The sequence below is a fragment of the Penicillium maclennaniae genome (genome assembly GCF_028827695.1).
Source record: "Penicillium maclennaniae strain IBT 15551 chromosome Unknown utg000001l:1.0-3280838.0:1.0-3283122.0, whole genome shotgun sequence".
In the NCBI taxonomy this organism is placed as follows: domain Eukaryota; kingdom Fungi; phylum Ascomycota; class Eurotiomycetes; order Eurotiales; family Aspergillaceae; genus Penicillium; species Penicillium maclennaniae.
This window is the reverse complement of record NW_026623213.1, coordinates 1,298,570-1,319,948: the sequence shown is the minus strand read 5'-3', so window position 1 is coordinate 1,319,948 and position 21,379 is coordinate 1,298,570. Positions and strand designations below refer to the sequence as shown.

Genomic DNA, 21,379 nt, shown 5'->3' with positions numbered 1-21,379 from the left:
TGTCCGTTCTTATTATAGATAATACATCATTCTATCATTCTAAGAAGATTGCGTAAATATACGCTAATGCGGGTGTGAAATTAGTATATATCTGCCACCGTATTCACTAAAAGAAGAGAGCAGCAGAGGTAATTTCCAGCATGCGGGCCTAAAGATAGAAAACTTGATGAATTGAGTTGTTGTTATAATGACAGACAAAAGCAAGGGTCATCCGGCGGGTTAAGGGCGAGGTCTATGGCACTGTCAGCGTGGCTGTTTACCCCGCAATCGGATGACTGAGCAAATTGCCCCTCCACGCTAGCAATTACGAAGTTATTACTACATCAAGACATTTCCCATGCCCTCCTGAACTCAATTTAGAGTGACTTGCTCGCGCATGCCAGGCACCTCCAGCTGTTTGTTCATTTTTACTCATGAAAGTCAAGCAGAGATCCGTCTGTCAGCCCTGTCGAGATCGGAAATTAGGCGTACGGTTCTTCCTTACATTGCAACCTATCTATCTTTGTCATTCAGTTTATCATGGAATAATGTAGCTAATGAACTCCTCAGTGTGATGGAAAATGGCCTGGGTGTAGCCAATGCGTGCTTACTGGGAGAACTTGCGGGTACCAGAGCGACTGGACATTTATCGCTCAGGGTGCTCGTCAAAGTGTACTAGACTCAACACTCTCTCGGAACGCATCGGAGCACGCCAACCGCAAGGCCCATACAGTCCCTACTAAAAATTTGCCTAGGGGCCGCCAACAAGGGGGAACGAAACGGGTCAGTTATTCCCCTTCACTGTCGACTTTCCGACCCCATGGACGCCCGCGTATGAGCGAAATAGCGGAACTCGTCAAAAATGGCTACCTTCCTGATATCCTCGGTACACTTGGTCATCGTCACCATGAGGAAGCTCAAATATGTGGCGCGTGGGTTGAAGTACTTCCCATGCTCCCTTGTCTAACCCGCGATGCATCGGTGCTTTCAAAAGCCACACGAGCACTAGCGACTTTGCTTGCCTCACAGAAAGGGAATATTCCTCGTTCATGTGACGTTGAGTCCCCAGAAAGTTACCACGACGCTATTCATACATTGCGTGGGCAAATTGCTGCTAATGGTCTTTCCTTTGAGTTGATTGCTGCTATCATGTGTCTTGCCTTGGCGGAGGTACGTGGTCTCTGGTAATAGTAACCAATATTGTGCTAATAGTTTAGCTTATGCTTCCGGATTCTGCGCCTGCTCTCAAGATGCATCTCCAAGCTATTGGAACATTGTTTCAGAGTTATGGTCCAGAAGCACTACGATCAGGGATACCTCATAAGCTTTTCTTAGGCTTTCGGCCATTTATCGTGGGTTCTTTACACGAGAGTCCGAACGCAAGAGACTTTATTTTAATGTCTTTCTCAGATCGCCGAAGCAGTGCGTGATCGACAGCCAACATTCTTAGCCACCGAGACCTGGATGAACATTCCATTTTCGGTGACAGCGCCGTCTCATGCCCAAGAAGTATTTAACCGGGCTGCGGCTCTACCATCGATTCTACAGCAAGTCGATATCTCCCTGGGGGTATCTGGTCTCGAAAACGAAAACTCACTTGCTTTGCGGGCATTGATAAGGTCCCTCCTGGGAGTCTCAAGTCATCTTTCCGCCTGGGAGAAGAGCTTGGGCCTCACAATGACACCTACCATTTCTTCAACTCCCAACCCGAATCCCAGCAATTTCGACATCTCCCATATTTCCTCGAGCCCAATTTACTTCCCTAACATTTCAGTTGCAAACGGATTGACCCATTGCTGGTCTTTCCAGATCGTCTGCCTGCTAGAGATAGAGAACATTTTGTTACGTTTTCCCAGGACCACTAAGATACATGATGTATTGGCCGGAGATCTGAACTGTGATGCTATCCAAGCCGAAGCGGATCGTTTAGCCTATAGGATTTGTTCAAGTATGAGCTATTTACTCCAGGATGAGATGAAGCTCTTTGGACCAGTGTCAACCTTGTTTCCCGCGCAGACTGCATATGTATGGTTCAAGAAGGATCAGGCTCGTCACCAAAGCGGCATTAACTCTATCAAGGCAGTAGTCGCCCAATTGATCCAAAAGGGCCTACTGTCTGCATCACTTCTAGTGTTTGGCGAAAATTTGCATTAAATCGAGGCTATATCTCACATTTGGATCAATCTCGTGATTAAATTAAGGAGCTAGATCTAAAAGACTGTAACCTTCTCGCCTGGCTTCAGCCAACAAATCTTATCACTGATACCTTCCTCCTCGAAATCCTGTCTCAGCCCTTCTCCAAATTGAGTAAAATGCCCCCAAGACTCATAATGCATCGGAATCAACACATCAGCCTTGATATCGCGGAACAGTCTAGCCGCAGACTTGCCATCCATTGTAGCCTGAATCGGAGGAGCACTCATATCCGCAAAGTTTGGCGCATGAGCATTACCCAAATTCATCACAGCTGCTTTGATATGGTACCTGCTCGCGATATCCTTGAGCTCCTCAATGTAGACTGTGTCTCCGGTGAAGTAGATCGCGTTGGGTAGGCCATCCCGACCATGACCGAAGTCTTCTCCGGTAATAATAAATCCGGTGCACTCCATTCCTGGAATGTGCTGAGTTGGAGTAGCAATCACTTCAAACTTTTTCCCAGCGATGGCGATGTTGATTCTCTCCCACTTTTTCATTCCATGAACCGCAGGGCGAGGAGCCAGGTTCTTGGCGCCGTCGACGGTAGTGAAAACGAGGCGCCCATTGAGTAGTTGGCGGCCAAGGTCGTCCAGATTGTCGAAATGGTCTTCATGGCTCAACAGTACCGCGTCAATCACTGGTAACTGGTTGAGGTTTAAAGCAGGACTATCGGATACAGTCAGGGTGATACGCTCATCGGACCATGAGGTGCCAGCGGGAGAGAAGAAGGGGTCGGTAAGGAAGTTGACACCATTGATGTTCAAAATGGCGGTGGCAGTGCCAATATGGGTGATGTGAAGAGTCGGTGTCATCTTTGACAAGAAAACTAAAGTTGATCTTTGTGATGTTGAGGACTTTCTTAAGAGTTGGTAAAATACTGTTGGCGGATGTTGTTCTGGAGCATCTACGAGGAAGACCCGGCTATTTATGTCCACCAGTGGAGGCTTTCTGGCATAATGGTAAATAGGACTTGACAAATACTGACAAATATTGATTAGAAGAGAGCTCCGAATAATTTGTACTTGGTCATCAGACTAAATAACTATCATTGACGCAAACACGAACTTGGAGGCGAGTTCCAGATGCTTGTTGACCCAAAAGGGTATCATATTTCGCCAAGACCGGAGCCACAATTTGCCCGTCGGCTGTAATTGGCCACGTTTAGCGCGATCCGAGTGGGGCGCTGGGAAAGAAAGCGGGCATGTCGAAGGAGTAATCTGTATTCGAATTCTTCGGTAGCTTGGAAAAGAAAATAAAAGTGAAATAGTCCAATGCAGATGATCCGGCTTATCCCGGTGTAAAAATAATACTTTTGTCGATAGAACAGCATACGGCAAGCTATCACAGAATGGAATCATCCATGTTCATGAGATGAGCAGTCTACAACTTCACCGCAGGTCTTTACGATCCTAGCTTCATCCTCGCCACCTGAATACTACCATCCAAAGCTCTGATCATATCTGCATCCGACCTATTACTCTTGTACTCAGCCATGCCCCTCTCATCCGCCAACCAACTCTGATACCAATGCTGAATCCAATCAGCCGCCACTTCCGCACACTCATTGATCTTTTCAAGCACTACTGTGTGTGAAGCGTCAAGCACAACCTTCTCGACCATCCTGTGTGCAGCGCCACCGCTACCACCAACACCTGTCCCGGTTGTAAGCATCTTGGCATCTTGAGCCTTAGGCAATGAGAGATAACTCCGGCTGCCAAACACCAAAAGAACACTGGGACGGACGAAAGGGAGACTGCGCCATGAAGCCCAGCTTTCGGGCCGTGCGAAACTGAGCGGACGTTCTTTTTCAATATCCCAATCGGACAATAACAGCCGATCCAGCTCGGCCAATTCTGGCTCCAGGTTGGGGATACTATAGCTCCATGATTCTTGGTGTCTTGTTGTTAGTGTTACCGTCATCGAAGGTAGCTCCGGATGAGTTTGTCGATTGTATAGGCGTGTTGGAACGGGTCGTATGCCGACTTGCGCAAATCTCTCGATGACGAGGGAATCCCACCCGCGTTGGACCTTGTGGAGAGTCGCTTCTGCTTTCTCTCGGGGCTCCCAGAGATCTTGTCTCCTGGTGACAAGGAGGAATTGAAAATGACCGGTTCGTAAAGAGCTAATATTGTGAAGACGAAGGGTGGATTATGGAGAGCTGCACGCTAGAAGATATGAGATGCCAGCAGCTGGCGTGAGGGATTTGTACGAACAGTTGGGCGCATCCCATACTATGTGCGACTCCTATGATCGGCCGTGGCAACGAATTATCTACATGTGGGACAACATGCAATTGTAATTAAATGAGTCACAGTGAACGGTGGGAAAGGGGGGCAGGGGATAGTACGATGCAAATCTAGGCAAAGGATGAAAAGTATTAAGCCTTTTCTAGCAATAGCAATCTTTCCTCTCGAATGAAAGCGCTACAGTGAAAAGCAGCTTGAAGGTCTAGAATTGACACGCTAAACCCTTTCGGGCGCAGCATTTTGCCCCCCCCGGCTCATCTATCTCTAGATATCGCAGATATTTTCCATCGATCCGTGCTTACTTCTCATGGTTGTCTACAATGAGTAAGAACGATGATCGCCGATCGCAATCTCCGGCTACACGCCGCAATGGCGCTCTGCAGTCCTGTGAGCCCTGTCGGCGGTCCAAACAGCGATGCGACCACGAGCGGCCTGTCTGCCGCAGATGCACTTTCAAGCGAATCAACGACCAATGTTTCTATCACCCGGCTCCGATGACCAGAAGAAGGCTCTCGGATCATGCCGTTCCATCGCGGGTATCGTCAAGCCGGCTCACCAGCCAGCCTGCCTCCAAGTACGAATGCACCCAACCCCGCCGTGGAACCTCATAAAACTAACAAACCAAAGTGCTTCAAGTCCTGGATCAATAGGTGGCGGGCGTCTGTACACGCCACTAGAGCCACCTACTGCTCTCCCGGGGTATTTGGGCTCGACAAGCTTCACAGCTGTTCTAGCTGAACATCGAAATGAGATCCCCCTGGAGCCGGAAGAAAGCACATACGCGTTTCCCGCTGTCTCGGTGGATCCGGACCGGGTCCAATCCGGGGCAGAAGTGCTGCTGCTTTTATACAATCTCAATGTCCGTCGGCAGCTGATTGATAGATACTATCGCAGCAGCTGGAGTGCAGTGGTGCCTAAAATGATTATGGATGCGATCTTGGGATCGATTGCGGAGATTTTCGATGGCTTCAACCCGAATGACCCAAAGCCCCAGCTGCAAGACTTGGCCACGCGGATCTTCCAGAATTCTTCAAGGGCATTGAAGACACATCAGTCTATGACGGTGCAGGAATACTGCGATTCTTTTATTGGCCAAAATTTTCGCTGGGAGGCTTTGGGCAATATACTAACCACGTGTGGACAGCAACTGGCGATCACGCCGGACAACGATCCAGAATTCTCGCAGGAAACTGACGATCCGGGTGCAAAAGACCGGCTTCTTGAGCAAGTGACCGTGGCAAGTAGTGTTTGCCTGAGCTTCTGCGACCAGGCTTCTTCGGCCAACGAACTGTTGGCTTTCTTGCAGTATACCGATGTCATGCTACGGACGCAGCAATATGGTGACTCTAGTATGTTTTTGTCTTTGTGATACTACAAGATTTTATTTACAAAGTATTGATAGGCTACCAAGCGTGGCGCCGATTGGGTGACTTGGTTGCCACGATCTATGCCTCGGGACTGCATCTAGACGGCGAAGGACCTGACAACTGCCCCTTCTTCCTGCGTCAATGGCGAAGAGGCTGCTTCATATCGGCATTTTATATGGACAAAATGATGGCGACATTTGTGGGTCGGCCCCCATTAATGAACTATCGGTTCTGTACGCTAGCGGCTCCTCTGGACCTTAGCGATGCAGTCCTCGTGGAGGGAGGAGAGGCTCTGACCAGAGCTATCTCCGAACTTGATAGCGCCGGTTGGAATACCTCTGGCGCTCGTTATAGAATGACCTCTGGGAGGTTACGATTCCAGCTCTCAGTATACAGAGAGCAGACACTGGAGCTCGCATTGGGCACACTTGAGCCACATGACTTGATTCGGAAATCCAAGTAAGAAAGAAACCTTTTCTTGAAGGTGGTCTGTGTTCGCAGCTAATGTAGGCCTCCCGAACAGTGACATAGAGGCAAGAGTGCGCGACGTGTGGAGAGCAGCGCCAGATCACCTCCGATACGATCGTCGAAAGAATGATGATTTCCACGACGGCTGGCTGACGATTGTCTATCTTTATCTCAACTATCTTTATACCTGCTTCCTGCTCCAGCGTGCCTTGATCAAGCATGCGGGTGTCAATCAAGATGCGCTCTGTGATGTGTCTCGCAGAATCTTAGCTATTGTGATTAGCATTACCTCCGTGCGAAATCCTATGGTCGATCTTGACAGACACTACTCGTGGATTGTATGATTCCCTTGCGTCGCTCACAAGCCTTCGTTAAGGCACACCTTGCTGACAGATATACAGGCCCTCACATATGGCCTTCCCAGTGCCAGTGTTCTTCTGCTCGAGCTTTTGCATCAATCTCACCAACCTGGTCCCCATTCTGTCGTTCTTCCACGGGCAGAGCTGATTCGCAATCTAAGCGTTTTCATCTCGCTCCTCTCCTGGGTATCACGTCCCGGCCACGGTAACTACCGGACATGCAAAGAAGCCGAGAAAAATCTGTCTCGCATTCTTGATCGCCTGCTCGACCCGCAGCCGGTGCTGGCAGACACGGTGAACGATGTGACATCCGACCTGTCCAGCTTCTTAAATTGGTCGAATTACAATTCCTGGGATTTTAATTCGGAGTATTTCCCTGCAGAGGGAGGATTTGCGCCCTAGCGGTTTACGCATGGAATGAGGTGCACCAAGCATCCTGAGTCGAGACCTCAGAACCATTATGAATGAAGGACGTAAGATCGTTATTTTATCGCATCAGATACCCCGGCTGGGATCATACCATCCAGATACAATCGTGCCGTGGCGGATTGTCTGCCTCAAAATAGGCCCTATGACAAAGCGGGCAATTAAAGTGGTCACCCAGAAACCATTTTTCCAAGCACTCCCGGTGGAAAACATGTAGACACCGCAACTCTCGGATTTCTTCTGTACGATCGACCTGCTCCAGACAGACAGCACTAGATTTGTCAGTCTCCGGTCACCCACGACACAAAGATCAAGCCTACCAGACAAATTGGCTATCGACGGCATCGGAAAGCTTCATTTTGTCTTTTGTACTGGTAAACCAGACTTCCAACGTGCGAGTCGGTGCAACGTCATCCAGCTTGCGCAGGCGCTCATCCGGGGTTTTCCGAGATCGCAAAAAAGCCTGGCGATCACGGCGGTTGACAATGATTGTGAGACTGGGGATTTCATTTCAGTCAATGTTACACACGCCCGGGGGACAGTCGGAGATTTGCGACAGCGGTTCAGGAAAGGGGCCAGAGGTGAACATGTAGATCGAATAGAATGAAAGTCCGAACACTCTCCCACCCAAAAAACTCACAGTAGGCTCAATATGATCAGTAACACGACACCCAGGCCAATCCCCAAGACGATAGCCATATGGCTCGTCTTGAGGTTATTCTCAGCCATCTCCCCTGAGCCCAGTTTTCAAGTCTCATAAGATGGAGAAAGGAGAGCAAAGGGGAAAGAGGAAAAGGTAAGGTCGAAAGGTCGGCTCAGGTGGTCATTAAAGTCAACTCCTTGACAAGGGAGCCGTGATCGTCCAAAGCGGGGAGACGCACAGCTCACAGCTCACAGCTCACAGCTCACAGCTCTTCATGGGATCATGGAATCGTATCTCCTGGTTCACCACCAATCGCCGTCCGTGGTGGCGGAAGGGATACGCGGGCCCAGTCGCTAGCGGCTGGGAATGCTGATCGGCTGGGTTGTACGTGCTTTGTGGAACATGGTGAGATGGTCGGACTTGGGTCATCTCTACCGATGGTCTGATTCTACACTGGTGAGGCCATCAACTTGGGGAACCGTCTCCACTCTTCACTCTCCACTTTCCACGCTGCACGATCCACCCTGTCCACCCGTTATACTATATTGCTCCTGCTTTCCGCTCTAGTGAATTGCAGTATCTTCTATCGTGGATGAAACCCCTATATCCTTCTCCACTCCAGCCTCTTCTCTCTCGGATATGATTTCCGGTCCTTGGCCAAATAGCCCATCAATCTCCTCCAGCGTTTTGAGCTTAGTCTCTCGAAAAAAAAAAGAAGATCACGGGGAACGACACGCAGAGATCTACACGAGGAAAGACACATCAGCCCAGCTCAAATTGACAGGGACAGAGACCTTACTCCACGCCACGAAGACAAAATAAAATCGCCACTTTAATCGATCCAGCGCGATGGGCGACACCTGATTCCACAAGGTACTAACGCCCCAGTTCCCGACCGCGACGGCGAAGGCGTTGCCCTTGCCACGGATCTGCATCGGCATGACCTCCGCCATGTACACCCTTCCAGACGTTAGTCTCGCCGTGGCGTGATCGAGGAGAGACTCACCAGCTGCAGGGCCCAAAAGACATCGAAAAGATGATCGAAACGGCGAAGAGAAAAAACACCCCGCCAATGCTGTACCCGATGCGCTCACCGTTCGAATTTTTTGAGTTTAGTGCCGCTTCGCAGATCAGGGCTAAAGAGATACCGATGGTGCCGAAGAGCATGGGCTTGCGACGTCCGACTCGATCGAGCAAATAGACTACAAAGATGAGATTGGCGAGAGGGCCGACGCAATTGTAGAGGCCTGCGACGAGCGTGTTTCGAGAGCCCGTGAAGCCGAGAGCTCGGTACATTATGGTCTGGTAGTAGCTGATCACGTTGATTCCGGTCATCTGCGTGAATGCTTGAACGGCGAGACCATGTCTGGCCCGGCTGTTGTCAGAAATGGAAGTGGCAGGATTAACCGAGACGTACAGCATGCGTGTGCGCCATTGTGGAACTGTGAACATCGGCGTCCAACCAGGCATTGCGATGTTCTTTTCAGCCTCGATGGTCCTGCAGATACCGGTATACTCGGCTTCGATCCAGTCGTCGTTTGTTCCATCCGAGTGCGTCTTTTCAAGCACTTGCATCGCTTCCGAGAATCTTCCATTCTCAATGAGGTACCGCGGGGACTCTGGAAGGAATATCATGCCAATGACAAGACTCAAAGCAGGGACGACTTGGAAAGCTAATGGAAAGCGCCACTGGAACTGGCTCCTATCTGATGCATGAAGCGATCCGTATCCGATCCATCTTGCCTGGATGAGCATTGAACGGGAAGAGGAAGAAACAGAGAACGTACGTGCTGACAATGAACCCAATGCCAATCATCTGCTGCGACAGTCCAACAATCAAACCGCGGGATCGTGGATGTGCAAATTCGGCTTGATAGACCGGTACCGACATCGACATCAACCCCACAGCCCAGCCTGCTAGTATACGGCCAACGAGAATCATGGAGAAATTCTGCGCAGACGCCTGCAGCGTTGCGCCAATTACACAGATGATGGCACCCAGCTGAATAGTGAACTTGCGGCCGAAGCGATCCATTGTCAATCCGCCTTGCAAAGAGCCAATCATCGCTGTTGAGATCGATCAGTCCTTTCATTCCACGGAATACCAATCTAGCAAGCAAGAAAGACGTACCTCCACCCGAGTACGTGCTATTGATAGCCCCAATGATAGCCGACGTCTGTGAAGTATTGAAATACCGCAAGAAATTTGGCGACTCAATGACATCTGTCATAACACCACTATCATACCCAAACAGGAACGACCCTGTAGCCGCTAGTAAGGCCACAGAGATAGAGTAAAATCGACCCATTGCGAAGTTTCAACGTCAATCCGGGGAATCCAAACTACACCGCAAGCGGGGAGGCCATCCCGGCCTTATTAATACGCTGTTGAAAAGCGGGGGGAACAAGACGAGGTGAGCTGGAGCGCAAAACATCTCTGACCAGGATTGAAGAAACCCGGGGTAACATTCTGCCCGGTCCCCAACCTTCGAGCCTCGGGTCCATCGAAGATCCGATCCTATCAGAGTGGCCTGCGGGACCGCTGTCGGAGGGCCGATGCGCCCAAATGTGTTACCGGTGTGCCGATGAGTATCCCCGCACGGCTCGTCATGGCCAGTGGTAATATTTAGATGCTTTAAATGGGCTCTATGACTATAGTGATGCTTTAATCATACAGCGTATTGGTGGAGGCGGTCGGCTACGGTGACTTTTTTCTTTTAGCCCCATTATGTATATTGACGCCTGCAGCGTCGAGAAATTCGGCTAGTTCAGGCTAGGAGTGAGAGACCAATTCCCCCAGTGAGGCTTCAAAGTACACACGAGGTGCATATCAATGACTTGATTAGAGATACATCGCCCGGTTCAACGAAAATCCCTACGAATTCAGGCATATGCGGTTTTCCAATAATGCGTGAAGGTAATTCAAGCAACACGTTCAGATGGATCCTTGGCGTCACGTGAACACGCGCATTTCGCGTTCGAGGCTTTGAAGACCTGATCGAATTTTTTACAAAAATCATGAGTCAAGGATGGCACGGAAAATGTTAAATACCAAGAATCAGGCGTCGGAGACTTTAGGATTCCTAGGATCTCGCGCATCTCACCAAGGTGACGTGGGACACGCGAGTAGTCCCCATCGGCCATACCACGCCCAGGGCCTAGTGGAGACTCCCGAATGACTTCCAACCACCCTAACAAGCGCGTCTATGGGACGAAGCGAGTCTTACAAAGAGAACAACGAGTTTCAATTCAATTGTAGAGTATGGGTAGAAGAATAGATAAAGTATGGGTCATTAGAGCGCGTGTACCACAGAAGTAGTAGGGACCTCGGAGGCGCACCATCTTGACTAGCGCGGGCACGTTCTTCTACCTCCGCGTCCACATCGCGACGCGATTCGATTCACTGCGGGCTTCTACATACTCGGCTCGCTTCTTCTCCAGCCCCGACCCTCTTTTCACTCACTCTCCGCTTGGGCTTGATCCTTCTTCTTTCTTCAAGATCTTCTCCATGCTCTTTCAGTCAATTTGATTATGTCCGATCTGGAGTCCTCGGTGGTGGCGGCTTCGTCCTCTCCATCTCTCCCGGCCACCGACTCCAATACCCTCCATTACGCCTTCCTGGTTCACTCCCAGAAAACCCTCACCCAAAACCTCCCTCCTCGCGTCGATAATAAGTTATTAGCGCGGCAAAAACGACGACGGACCAGGTGAGTTTGGGGTATTGAATACCCGGTACGCGTCTTTTTGTCTAACAATCATGACCCGAATAGCCCGGAGGACCACAAAATTCTGGAGACAGAATATCAAAAAAATCCCAAGCCGGACAAGATCGCGCGTACAAATATCGTGAACCGCGTCTCGCTCGGCGAGAAAGAAGTGCAGGTAGGCGATGCCAAGACTTGACAGTCTTCAAACTTCCCGGTGTCCGCAGGACTAACTCCTCGACAGATCTGGTTCCAGAACCGCCGCCAGAACGACCGCCGGAAATCCAAACCTCTTCAGCCGCACGAGTTTCTCGCGCCAAGATCAAGTATGTCAGACGAGTCGGGGCTCCCGAGTGATGATAACGCGTTCGCCGAGCTCGGGTCTTCGAGTGGGGCAGAGCTGGGTGATGTCCTGGACCGACCGGAGGATACTAGGCCAAAATCCTGGGGTGGAGATCTGTTGCAGTTGTCCGATGAGTCGGATTCGGTGAAAGAAGAAAAGGACGAGTTTGAAATTTTGCAGAGCACACAAACAAGTGTGGCGACAGAGGCTGCTGAGGATACCCCGCCAACCACACAAGAGGAATCTCATGGGCCAGAGTCGGGACTCACCATGAAGGACACGGCGGAAGAGTCATTACTGCAAGCTCCCAAGAGGAAACGATCGGTACCGGACCTTCGTACTGAGAGTGTTAGTGAAGAGCAGCTGGCGGCTGTGCAAACAACACCAGTCAAATCTCCTCCATCACTGCGTTTGTCACTTTCATTCGATGGGGAAGCCATGGTGCGCAAGGAGGATGAGATGACACCGTCTCCCCCAAAGAGCCGGAGCGCGTTGAGGATTGCCATGTCGTCGGACGGCAAGGCTGTGATCCGTGCAGAGAATGAGCCGTCCCCGTCCAAGAACCGAGTGGCTATGTTCTCTGTTCGTCGGACAAAGATGACGGGCTTGCGTCGCAGTAGTAGTGCCATCTTCCCGGCCACCCCACGGGTGGGCATGATCGACAACGACAGGGCATTTGGTCGCTCTCGTGATCCTCGCAACTGGGAATCATTCTTCGACACAGATGCGCGAAGCGCTATTACCACTCCAACCAGCTCTCAAACTGCTCCTAATCTCTCCCCCGGCCTCTTCCAGTCACGTTCCCAGCGCTCTTTGTCCCGTACCATGTCGGCACGACAGAGCTATACTTCAATCCACGCCGACTCTGCCCGCACGCCTATCTCCCAATCCATGGGTGAAAAGAGGAGGAAGCTGTCCCGCACTGTCTCATCGTTGGGCAGATTAGAGACCGAGCGTAACAAGGTCTCCCACACACCATCAAAATTGTCAAAGTCAATGACATCCAGGTCCAATAAAGATGATCTCGAACTTGATCTTGGTGATTCAGACAAGGAGAATTGGGTTCCAGGTACACGTTCATCACAAATCCGCCGTCGAACGACGTCGCATGCTCCGCGGCCGGTATTGCGGGATGCCAATACCAACCGCCGAATGAGCACTATAGGCAACGGGAAACGCAACCGGCCATATCCAGCCGGCACACAAGGCAAAATCCCAACCGATCTAGATGCAGATGTATCGGCATTCATGTCCAGCGGTACGGCCGGAAGTCAAGAAGATGATCTGGACTGTGTCCAGGGACTTCTATCCCTGAGCCAGGGGGCATGGCGATAGGAACGAGAATGAGACAAAGAGGACCAGTATAGATTCGTCCGTTTGTCGATTTATCATTTAAACTCCATTTCCTTTGTTCTCTTTTTCTTTTTTATTGCAGCCGTGATGTATCTTCTTTTCTTCATGATTCGCGATGTGTGCCTGCAAGCGGTCTTCGCCACATCTGTCACGTGAACTACTATGATCCCTTGCCCTCGAGGTCTGTTGGCCTCCTTCTAAGGGCTTTGAGACTATTGATTGCCTTGCTTTTCCGGAATAGGGGCAACTTGGTTGGCTATTGAGCCTGTGATGTCTGCCTGGTCTTGTTTTGGGTGGTGGTTGCGACTGGACGGTGGGACCGAGATCCCGGTATAGATCTACTAATCCTGGAATGAATCTCTGTAACGACCAAGACCTCTTTCTTTAAATTGTCATCAAATCTACACAAGTATCACAAGCTACTGACCTCAAGTGAGAGTCAAAGGTGAGTCTCAGCGCGAGATCATAGCATTATGAAAGCCTTGGCTTGATCGCTCATCCCTAAAAGTTGTCCTTCATCAGGACGAGAAGTAACAACAATTGCACTTGAATCCTACAATACCTCCAAAAAGGGCTTCTCATCGGATATCTGTCAGTCGCAATGTACATCAAATGACCAGGAGACTTCTCCTTTCGTAAGTACACCAAGTCTATAAACTCGACTTTCCTCCCGAAGGCAAAGAATCGCCCTTCAGAACCCCAGTCCCGATCTTCCCAAGCCCTAACTTCTCACAAACCTGCGCCGCAACCCTCTCACCACTCCAATAAGCCCCCGTAGTCGTCCCGAGCGCTACAAACGGCGCCGTATGTTCACCCGCAAACCACAGTCCGCGTGTCTCTCCCACACCGGGACAGGACCTGAGTGTCTCGATATCCTTATCAGCCTGCGTCAGACCAACCTGGAAATTACAATAGGACCCGTATCCTGCATATGGATCCTTCTGCCAGCATGAGCCAAAGATATCCGTCGGAACACAGTCCGGAGAAGTGGGATTATATCCAGGAAGAAGGGAATAGAACGGCTCCGCGAATTTGAGCAGGATAGTCCTGTACTCCGCTGACGAGCGATCTAAACCCGCAATTTGGTTCACGAGGTGTGTTCCCGCCGGTCCGTAGGTGTAGAAGAGGAGAGTCGGTTGAGCGTGCTTTTCGGGGAACGAGGCGAGAGAGAGACATTCTTGGTTCCATTCGATCCCCTGAGGAACATCCGTGTAAGATGGTTCGAGGAATTGGGCAAAGATCGGATATTTGGGTTCCTCGGATCCGTTGCTGGGAGTAGTTGCGTCGTGCCAGAATGCGCGTGGGAAGCTGACGATAACTTTCTCTAGACGTCCGTAGGAGATGTTGTCGATGGCTTGGAGGAGTCGGTCTGGCAGGGATGGGACGAATGCGTGGGTGTTTTGCTTCAGCCAGCCGAGGGGGCAGGTCACCACGACTTCATCAAAGGTGTAGGATTCTCCGGTAGCAGTGGACACTGTGACTTGCTGATCTGGAGAACGAGAGTCATCGCTCTGTGGTGCTTCGATGCGCACAATAGGCGTGTTGAGTTTGATCTCAGCGTGGGAGATGGCCGTGTTGGCCACATGGGCCAGAATATGCTTGTAGGTGCCTGCTACAAAGTAATTTGCTATCACCGGTGCGAATCAGTTAACGTCTCTGAAAACTTAGAAGGACCAACACTCACTCCCATCAATGCATTCCTCCAAGGAGAAGAACTTGAGAGACTGTCGGTCGATTTTATCGCCCACAAACGCGCCCCACAGCTTACAAGCATCCAGATACATTTTCTTCTCTTCTTCTGAGAATCTCGTCTGCTGTACTTTCTCCAGGAAAAAGTCAAACAGGCTTGTCTCTGGCGGAATGCTCTCCCCATGGGCGTTACTGTACGCGAAAGCCTCTCCGATAGTCGACCACACAAATTCAGAGACTTTCGTCGCAATCTCCTCAGATAGGAAATGTCCATCGCGTGAAGCGATCATGTTAGTGCCTTCCGGCTCATGGAAGACAGTTTTCGTGGCCTCGGCGATATCCATGATCGGGTTCTCGCCCGAGCCATGAATCCAGTTCGGACCGCTGTGAGCACAGTCAACCTTCCGTGACGATGGCCAAAAAGAGGGCAACGAGAGACAAATCATACAGATCAATAGGATAACCGCCGATTTTGCCTTGATGCACCTAGCGAGATAAGCTTTTTCAGCATCCCTGCAAACCCAGAATCACGCATCCAACAGAATATCTGCGCCTCATGAAATCGTGGAATCCAACGTACCCTCCCACCTATACGATCTCTTGCCTCCAGAATTGTCACTTGGACTCCATTCCGAATGAGAAGATCAGCGCAGCGCAGACCCGACAGTCCCGCGCCGATCACGCCAACATGGGGTTTCGAAGCCATGGTCCTTGCACGACTAAAAGAAGAAATCGGAAAGCGACAGAACGCCTCGTGTGTTTGCCTGAGCAGGTTCCTGAGCATAAGACCCTGGGTTCAAAAGTGATTGCAAGGACTACGGTGGTCCACGGGTCGTAAAAGGCGGAGGCCCTAGGGTACCGAAAGACGGGATGATTGGCTGTCCATGGATCTATGGGGACGCTTGGCAGTCCAGAGTTGGCCGAAGCTGTTGATCTTGGGGCTGTTTTGCGTCTACGCAGGAACTATGCAGGGCGTGCTTGGAGTGTTGTTGATCTACAGTCGAGGTTTAGGGCTTGGGCTCGAATTAAACCAAGGAAGGAATTTCAAGGGTTGGAATTCATTTGGGAATTCATTGAATTGATGATATCGAGAAACCAGAACAAGATGGGATCATGCGCTGCATAATCCATGGAAAGCCATGTGCCGGGTCTGTCCTCCTGCCGGAAACAAAAAGCGCCACCCGCAATAAAACTCCTTTTCGATGATGTCGCTGGGCAAAGATAGATGGGGAGGGATATGTACGTATCGGATACAATGTAAGGAGGGGGTATCAAGTAGGGTGGATGTGGGCAAAATGCGACGGGGACAAGAGAGTGCCAGCTCCAGTGAAGATCAACTCCAGCTGGGGAGACGGATGCTCGTAATGAGCAGGATGCGTCGAAGTACAGTAATGATGCGGTCCCGGAAAAAGGGGTTCTGAGGATTTCAGGAAGACTGAAGACGGGGTCTACGGGCATGTGCAAATGCTCCCTCTTCAATCTTCCCAGATAGTCTCCAAGTCCAGATCCTGGCGTCGCTCAGCGCCGCAGACACTCCATCGCTTGCGCTTATCGCTGCGTGTGGTGTAAACGTTGGATCCGCCGCGCATGGTGTTGAATGCCGTCGATGGTGATGTATCCAAGGCCCCGCGTCGGCGGTTGCCGTTGCCCGCGGCATCGGCGGCATCGGCGGCAGCCTTGAGCTCAGCGATACGATCGTCTTCCTCGATAGCCTCCTCCTCTTCGTCAGGAATGTCGGGAATGGTTTCGAGCGACGAGATACTGGGACTTCGCGATCGCAGACTGGTCGGGGTGGAGGGCATGGAGGAGGTGGAAGATGCAGAGTGAATTGGATATGACTCGTTGTACTTGCCGCCTAGCATGGGCGGCAAGTTGTAGATAGGCGGACTGCTGATGGGCTGCTGGAAAGGAAGGGGGAAGTGGAGCGCATGCGACCGACGCGGGGGAAAGTCTGCGGCATGAGCACCGGTGAGGAGCCGGGCTGGGAGGTGGGGGATCGCGGGATGGTCTCGAGCTCTGCATTCTCAGAGATGGTCTCGGAAATGTTGAGTGACCCCAGACGGGTCTCGATGTGATCGTCGGCGCGCATCTGAAAGGGCATCATGGGTCGTTTTGCGCCATCCATCGAAGGTGCGGAACCCCCGCGGCCGTTGACGAAGATATATCGTCCCCGGGAGTCCAGCCCTGGAGAAGAATAGGCGCGCGTCATCGATGGCATGCCAGGGATACCAACTAGTGACCGCGAGCGCAGATGCGATCGAGCCAAAGGAGATCGGGTCCGAGGGAGCGCGGATGTTTCGGGGGAGAGCGACAAAGTGATCATGACGTCCTCCTTTCCCACTCCTTCCGGAGCACTCCCAGAGCTGCACCCAGAGCGATCGCTGGAGTCGGAGTGAGGAGAGCGCATGAGCTCAGGTCGCGGTGACCTATCCATGGCGGTGATTGAGGCGATCAGGCCGGGTGAAAATAGGGGGTGGGAGGATAGGTGATGGAAGGTGAAGTTGTCACGAGCGCATAATGTAAAGAAGGCAGGGGCGAAGAATCGAAAACCTTGGACCGGCCAAGCTTCGAGAAGCCACGGATGTTGGTGATTGAAAGGGTGACTTCAGGAGGGGGAAAAAAAAGGATGAGGCAAATGCAAAACTACGCGGCAAGGTCCAGACCGTGGACCCTGCGTAGACCTGCGTGAGATCGGCTTTGCTACTCTTTCAGGTATCTACAAAGCAGACAATCCCCACGTCTAGAAAGTAACCCAGCCGAACAATCTCTTCAGCATCGCGGAGCACTGGGCGTTCATCCATGGGTTTGCCACGGAGATAGGCTCTCCTCCGTCAATCGTACAGGCACACCTCGCAGTCTACCTGAACTTCTTATTTTTCCTGACCCGAGATTTTCCCGCCCTAATCTTAAGACAAGGACGATGAAGACATGCTTATTGATTATCCAGGAGTCTCTCAACTTTCATGACTTGCATATGCCATCACCAACTGAGCCCCTTCCCCACTTACGCTCATTGAGCCCCATGGCAGCTATCGGGGATCCATGGTCTGCAACATGCAGTATACGATATATTTCATACTGGGCAAGTCCCTGGGCCAAGAACAATCTCGGGGCTCTCGCCCTTGGAACCGAACAGCGCCCAGGAAGTCAAATGATGAAAAAGCGAAGAACGAAGAGCAAAGAACGAAAAACGTCACTCTTATGCTCAATGCAGGGAGAGGGGATTGCCTATCCAGCCTTCCGCTTGACGTGCCGTGAGTCATCACTGAGGACCGTGGAGAAAAAAAAGCACTAGTATTTGTGAAAGCACCAGTGGCAAATATCAGATATTGGAACAGACCAATGATCCCATTGACCCTATCTTTCTGCCAAGATAGAAGGAGACCTCCAAAACTACTCTTCTCCACCACCACTGCAACTCTAGCCAAGCTTTTCACGCAAGAACCCTGGATGCCCCCCAAGTGAGCCCCCCCACAGCGGCACCGCCGGGGAGTGGAGCATAATGCCAGTCGATTCCGAGTCGTCAATCCATGGCTCACTCCCGAATCAGAAAAAAGTGGCCCAACGTGTCATCCACCGCAGACCCAGGGACCGTTTCACCGGCCTTCTCCAGTTGACACATACCGTACGGGTGTTATCGCTTTGCCCGAACCGCGCAACGCAGCCTTGCAGTGGACCCGATGGGTATACGCCACTCCCCATTCGTCCACGCGGCCATGGCATGCACGCAAGGCCGCAGCAATTTCGATCCGGGCTACGGCGTTCTAGACACATCCAGACTCTCGAGAGCGATCTTTCACATGATACATTCGGAACATTGTGATTATTAGACAAACTGATGGTAGTTGACACGAGAGCACTACTGAGGTACAGGGTAACAATAGGTATGTGTAGACGATCTAGAAATGACGGGAGCGAGGGACCGGCAAAACATCATGGGATTCAGTGCTGGTGGTGTGGATGATGCGCAAGCTGGTGAGCCCACTCCGCCTTACACTTGGCCGCCATTTCTGAGCGAACGTATGTCTCGCGCACTGGATCACCCTCGTTCTTGAGAACCACCCATTCACCCATGCCTCTCTCCTCGGGCGCAAACCGCACGCCACGACCTCCGCCTCCGACGATGACGTTGCCGGGCCGGTACTTGGGGTCCGCTTGCATGCGTCGGATGGCGGAGACATGGATCTCTGCCTCAAGGGGACGTCGCGGACTTCGCCGCGAGGGAGGGGCCACCGGATGGGTTTCCATTGTCCATCGGGCTGAAGATCCATGCGACGGAAGGGGAGCCACTCCATGATTTTCCAGGAGATGACGGACCCGGGCGGGAGGCCTTGGTTGAACTCTAGACAATCGTGCAGAAGACCCTTGGTACTGGATGTGTGCAGGGCGTGCCAGAAGTCGCGGCTGGCAGCTGAGCGCTGTTTGTCGTCGGGTGCCTCGCGGTAGGCGTTCGGGTTATCCTTTTCGTTGTGCTCCTCGCGACAGATTTGGCTGGGTCGTCGAGCGGCAATTTCTTCTTGGATCGGGGTATAGTCGCCGTCGTACTCCTCCAGACACTGGAATTGTTTCATCTTGCGCTCATCCAGCTCCAGACCGGCTTTTTGGGCTTCCTGGACCATCCATACGAGTGGCGCGTGACTTAGGGCCCAAAGCTCGCCGTCTTGAAGTTTCCAACCACCACCGATGTCTGCGTGGCAGCCTGGGAACCAAACCTCATGGATGTCTTGGTCTTCCTCGTCGCTACCATAGTCAAACCCAGCGTTGCTGGGAGTCTGGATAGAGAGACCGCCACCAGACTGGCCGCTGCGTACGGACAGGTTGTCATCTGTTGGAGCAGGACCGCCGTGGGGAACAGCGAGATTGATGCTCCGGTTGGGAGATGGGGGACGGTACCGTGGCTGCTTCTCAGCTTCAAAGTCACTTCCATGGTGAGAAGAGCCCTCGTGCGGGTGATTGCGATATAATGACTCGCCTGCAGCGGGACCCCAGCCAAATTCTTCGAATGTTTTCTCCCTTTCGCTTAGGCCTCCAGAGTCAGCCGCGCCCGTTTGGGCGTTGTCATTCACTTGGATAGATGGAACAGCCGGATTCTCAGTAGCCTGACCAGCCTGGGCAGCTAATCTATCCTGGTGGCGGAGATGCAGGTGGTGCTGAGGATCAGTATGGCGCGCCAGATGGTGCTCCAGTCGGTGCGGCGTGAAATGAGGGCGATGGCGCTTATGCGACTTGTCATGAGGACGTTTGCCAGATATCAAATCCTGACGGAACTTGGCGCGACGCTCGTCAATTCCCACCGCATGTCGAATCACATGAGCGGAGCTACGCGCAGTGTACGGAAATTTGCTGCGCTGCATCCACGCGTTCTCGAACCGGGGAACACTATTGACAGTATCGAAGAGACCCATAAATTGAATGCGCGAGATCGGACGACTGAAGGTTTCACGGAAGGCCTTCATATATTCGAAGAGCTTCTTCTTCTCTTCTTGGTTTTCTTCCGATTCACCTGAGCGCTGCTGCCACTTGGCAAAGGTCTTCCAGGCGAAACGGATCAGCTCCTCGTTTCCGGCTTCCAGGAGACCGATGTAGTCAAGCATCTCAGCTAGGAAGCGCGCGATATACGCGCCGCGACTGAACCCAATGAAGAAGATCTGATCACCGGGGGAATAGTATCGCATCAGGAATTTGTAGCCGCCCATAACGTGCTCGTCGAAGGATGAGCCGATCGCGGAGTCCTTGGCCTTCTGGTACCAGGACTTGATGCGCTGGATGCGACCATGGCTGGACAGCGATTTGGAGGTCACGTAAGTGCCGATACCAGGTTGATAGTAATGGTACTGATGGCTCTTGCTGCGATCTAGCATCTATATTTCGATTAGTCTTCATAAGTCTCGCGGGATGGAGTCCAACAAACTCGAAAGATCTTCAAAACATTGCTATCCGACTCATCGCCGGCGAATTTATTCCCAGTACCGTCGAAGCAGAGTACAAACTGCTTCGGGTTGGAATTCGGCGGCACATGGTGGAGCAGGGGATTCGCCATTTTTGCGCGAATGCCCTAATCTAGGTCGCGACCAAGGGGGACACGGGCTTATACGAAAAACTCTGGCACGAAGCAGCGGTTAATGCATCTCATAGGAGCCAATGACGAGGACGATGTGGAGGGGTTGGATTAGAATTCCAAACATGTCATTACTCGGGACGATCAGAATACGTCAAGTTACTAGTGGATCTTGCTCGGCATCGCGCTCTAGTAGCATTCGTGCTTTTTTGTTTTTTTTTTTTTGTTTTTTTTTTTATCCTCCAAGATGTGAAGTTTTCCACCCTCCCTCAAGGGCTACTCCTACTGCACATCAAGCTATCCTTTTACGGATATACATTCCGTCCAATGATGACTGCTCGGTCCTCCTTGCTCTGGTTATAATCTGGGCCGATCCTGGCATGAATTCCCACTGGGCTGGCGTGGTGGGGGGGATCAATTACCAGAATAGGTCCGAAGTACCTCCTAGGGTACATCGTACAAGAACCCCAGCTGCAGGTCATGTTTTTTTTTTTTCCTTTTTTTTCTCCCCATCTCGTCGCTACGCGACATCCCTTCCACACTGAATT

The 21,379-nt window shown here is 51.5% G+C and overlaps 9 protein-coding genes across 9 annotated transcripts; 2 read left to right on the top strand and 7 right to left on the bottom strand.

The window, feature by feature from the left end:
- Positions 1–2,189: 2,189 nt before the first annotated feature.
- N7477_000507 (MBL fold metallo-hydrolase) lies at positions 2,190–2,987 on the bottom strand (the record flags this gene model as incomplete). Its single annotated transcript, XM_056962170.1, has 1 exon — positions 2,190–2,987. The coding sequence occupies one exon, from the start codon at positions 2,985–2,987 to the stop codon at positions 2,190–2,192; it is 798 nt and encodes a 265-aa protein (XP_056827173.1).
- A 589-nt stretch (positions 2,988–3,576) lies between these two features.
- N7477_000506 (uncharacterized protein) lies at positions 3,577–4,405 on the bottom strand (the record flags this gene model as incomplete). Its single annotated transcript, XM_056962169.1, has 2 exons — positions 3,577–4,255; positions 4,389–4,405. The coding sequence occupies 2 exons, from the start codon at positions 4,403–4,405 to the stop codon at positions 3,577–3,579; spliced, it is 696 nt and encodes a 231-aa protein (XP_056827172.1).
- A 336-nt stretch (positions 4,406–4,741) lies between these two features.
- Positions 4,742–7,017, top strand: N7477_000505 (putative C6 transcription factor; the record flags this gene model as incomplete). Its single annotated transcript, XM_056962168.1, has 5 exons — positions 4,742–4,995; positions 5,049–5,770; positions 5,824–6,247; positions 6,312–6,594; positions 6,658–7,017. The coding sequence occupies 5 exons, from the start codon at positions 4,742–4,744 to the stop codon at positions 7,015–7,017; spliced, it is 2,043 nt and encodes a 680-aa protein (XP_056827171.1).
- Positions 7,018–7,357: 340 nt separating this feature from the next.
- On the bottom strand, positions 7,358–7,770 carry N7477_000504 (putative RING finger domain protein; the record flags this gene model as incomplete). Its single annotated transcript, XM_056962167.1, has 2 exons — positions 7,358–7,538; positions 7,682–7,770. 2 exons carry the CDS (start codon positions 7,768–7,770, stop codon positions 7,358–7,360), a joined length of 270 nt encoding a protein of 89 aa, XP_056827170.1.
- Positions 7,771–8,247: 477 nt separating this feature from the next.
- On the bottom strand, positions 8,248–9,993 carry N7477_000503 (sugar porter family MFS transporter; the record flags this gene model as incomplete). Its single annotated transcript, XM_056962166.1, has 5 exons — positions 8,248–8,382; positions 8,446–8,644; positions 8,691–9,422; positions 9,472–9,751; positions 9,816–9,993. The coding sequence occupies 5 exons, from the start codon at positions 9,991–9,993 to the stop codon at positions 8,248–8,250; spliced, it is 1,524 nt and encodes a 507-aa protein (XP_056827169.1).
- A 1,222-nt stretch (positions 9,994–11,215) lies between these two features.
- N7477_000502 (homeobox domain-containing protein) lies at positions 11,216–13,066 on the top strand (the record flags this gene model as incomplete). The annotated part of the gene is made up of 3 exons (XM_056962165.1): positions 11,216–11,391; positions 11,455–11,566; positions 11,633–13,066. 3 exons carry the CDS (start codon positions 11,216–11,218, stop codon positions 13,064–13,066), a joined length of 1,722 nt encoding a protein of 573 aa, XP_056827168.1.
- Positions 13,067–13,734: 668 nt separating this feature from the next.
- N7477_000501 (flavin monoamine oxidase family protein) lies at positions 13,735–15,479 on the bottom strand (the record flags this gene model as incomplete). The annotated part of the gene is made up of 4 exons (XM_056962164.1): positions 13,735–14,711; positions 14,769–15,157; positions 15,222–15,259; positions 15,354–15,479. 4 exons carry the CDS (start codon positions 15,477–15,479, stop codon positions 13,735–13,737), a joined length of 1,530 nt encoding a protein of 509 aa, XP_056827167.1.
- A 769-nt stretch (positions 15,480–16,248) lies between these two features.
- On the bottom strand, positions 16,249–17,207 carry N7477_000500 (uncharacterized protein; the record flags this gene model as incomplete). The annotated part of the gene is made up of 2 exons (XM_056962163.1): positions 16,249–16,674; positions 16,713–17,207. The coding sequence occupies 2 exons, from the start codon at positions 17,205–17,207 to the stop codon at positions 16,249–16,251; spliced, it is 921 nt and encodes a 306-aa protein (XP_056827166.1).
- A 1,465-nt stretch (positions 17,208–18,672) lies between these two features.
- Positions 18,673–20,813, bottom strand: N7477_000499 (T6SS phospholipase effector Tle1-like catalytic domain-containing protein; the record flags this gene model as incomplete). Its single annotated transcript, XM_056962162.1, has 2 exons — positions 18,673–20,634; positions 20,685–20,813. 2 exons carry the CDS (start codon positions 20,811–20,813, stop codon positions 18,673–18,675), a joined length of 2,091 nt encoding a protein of 696 aa, XP_056827165.1.
- Positions 20,814–21,379: the final 566 nt, after the last annotated feature.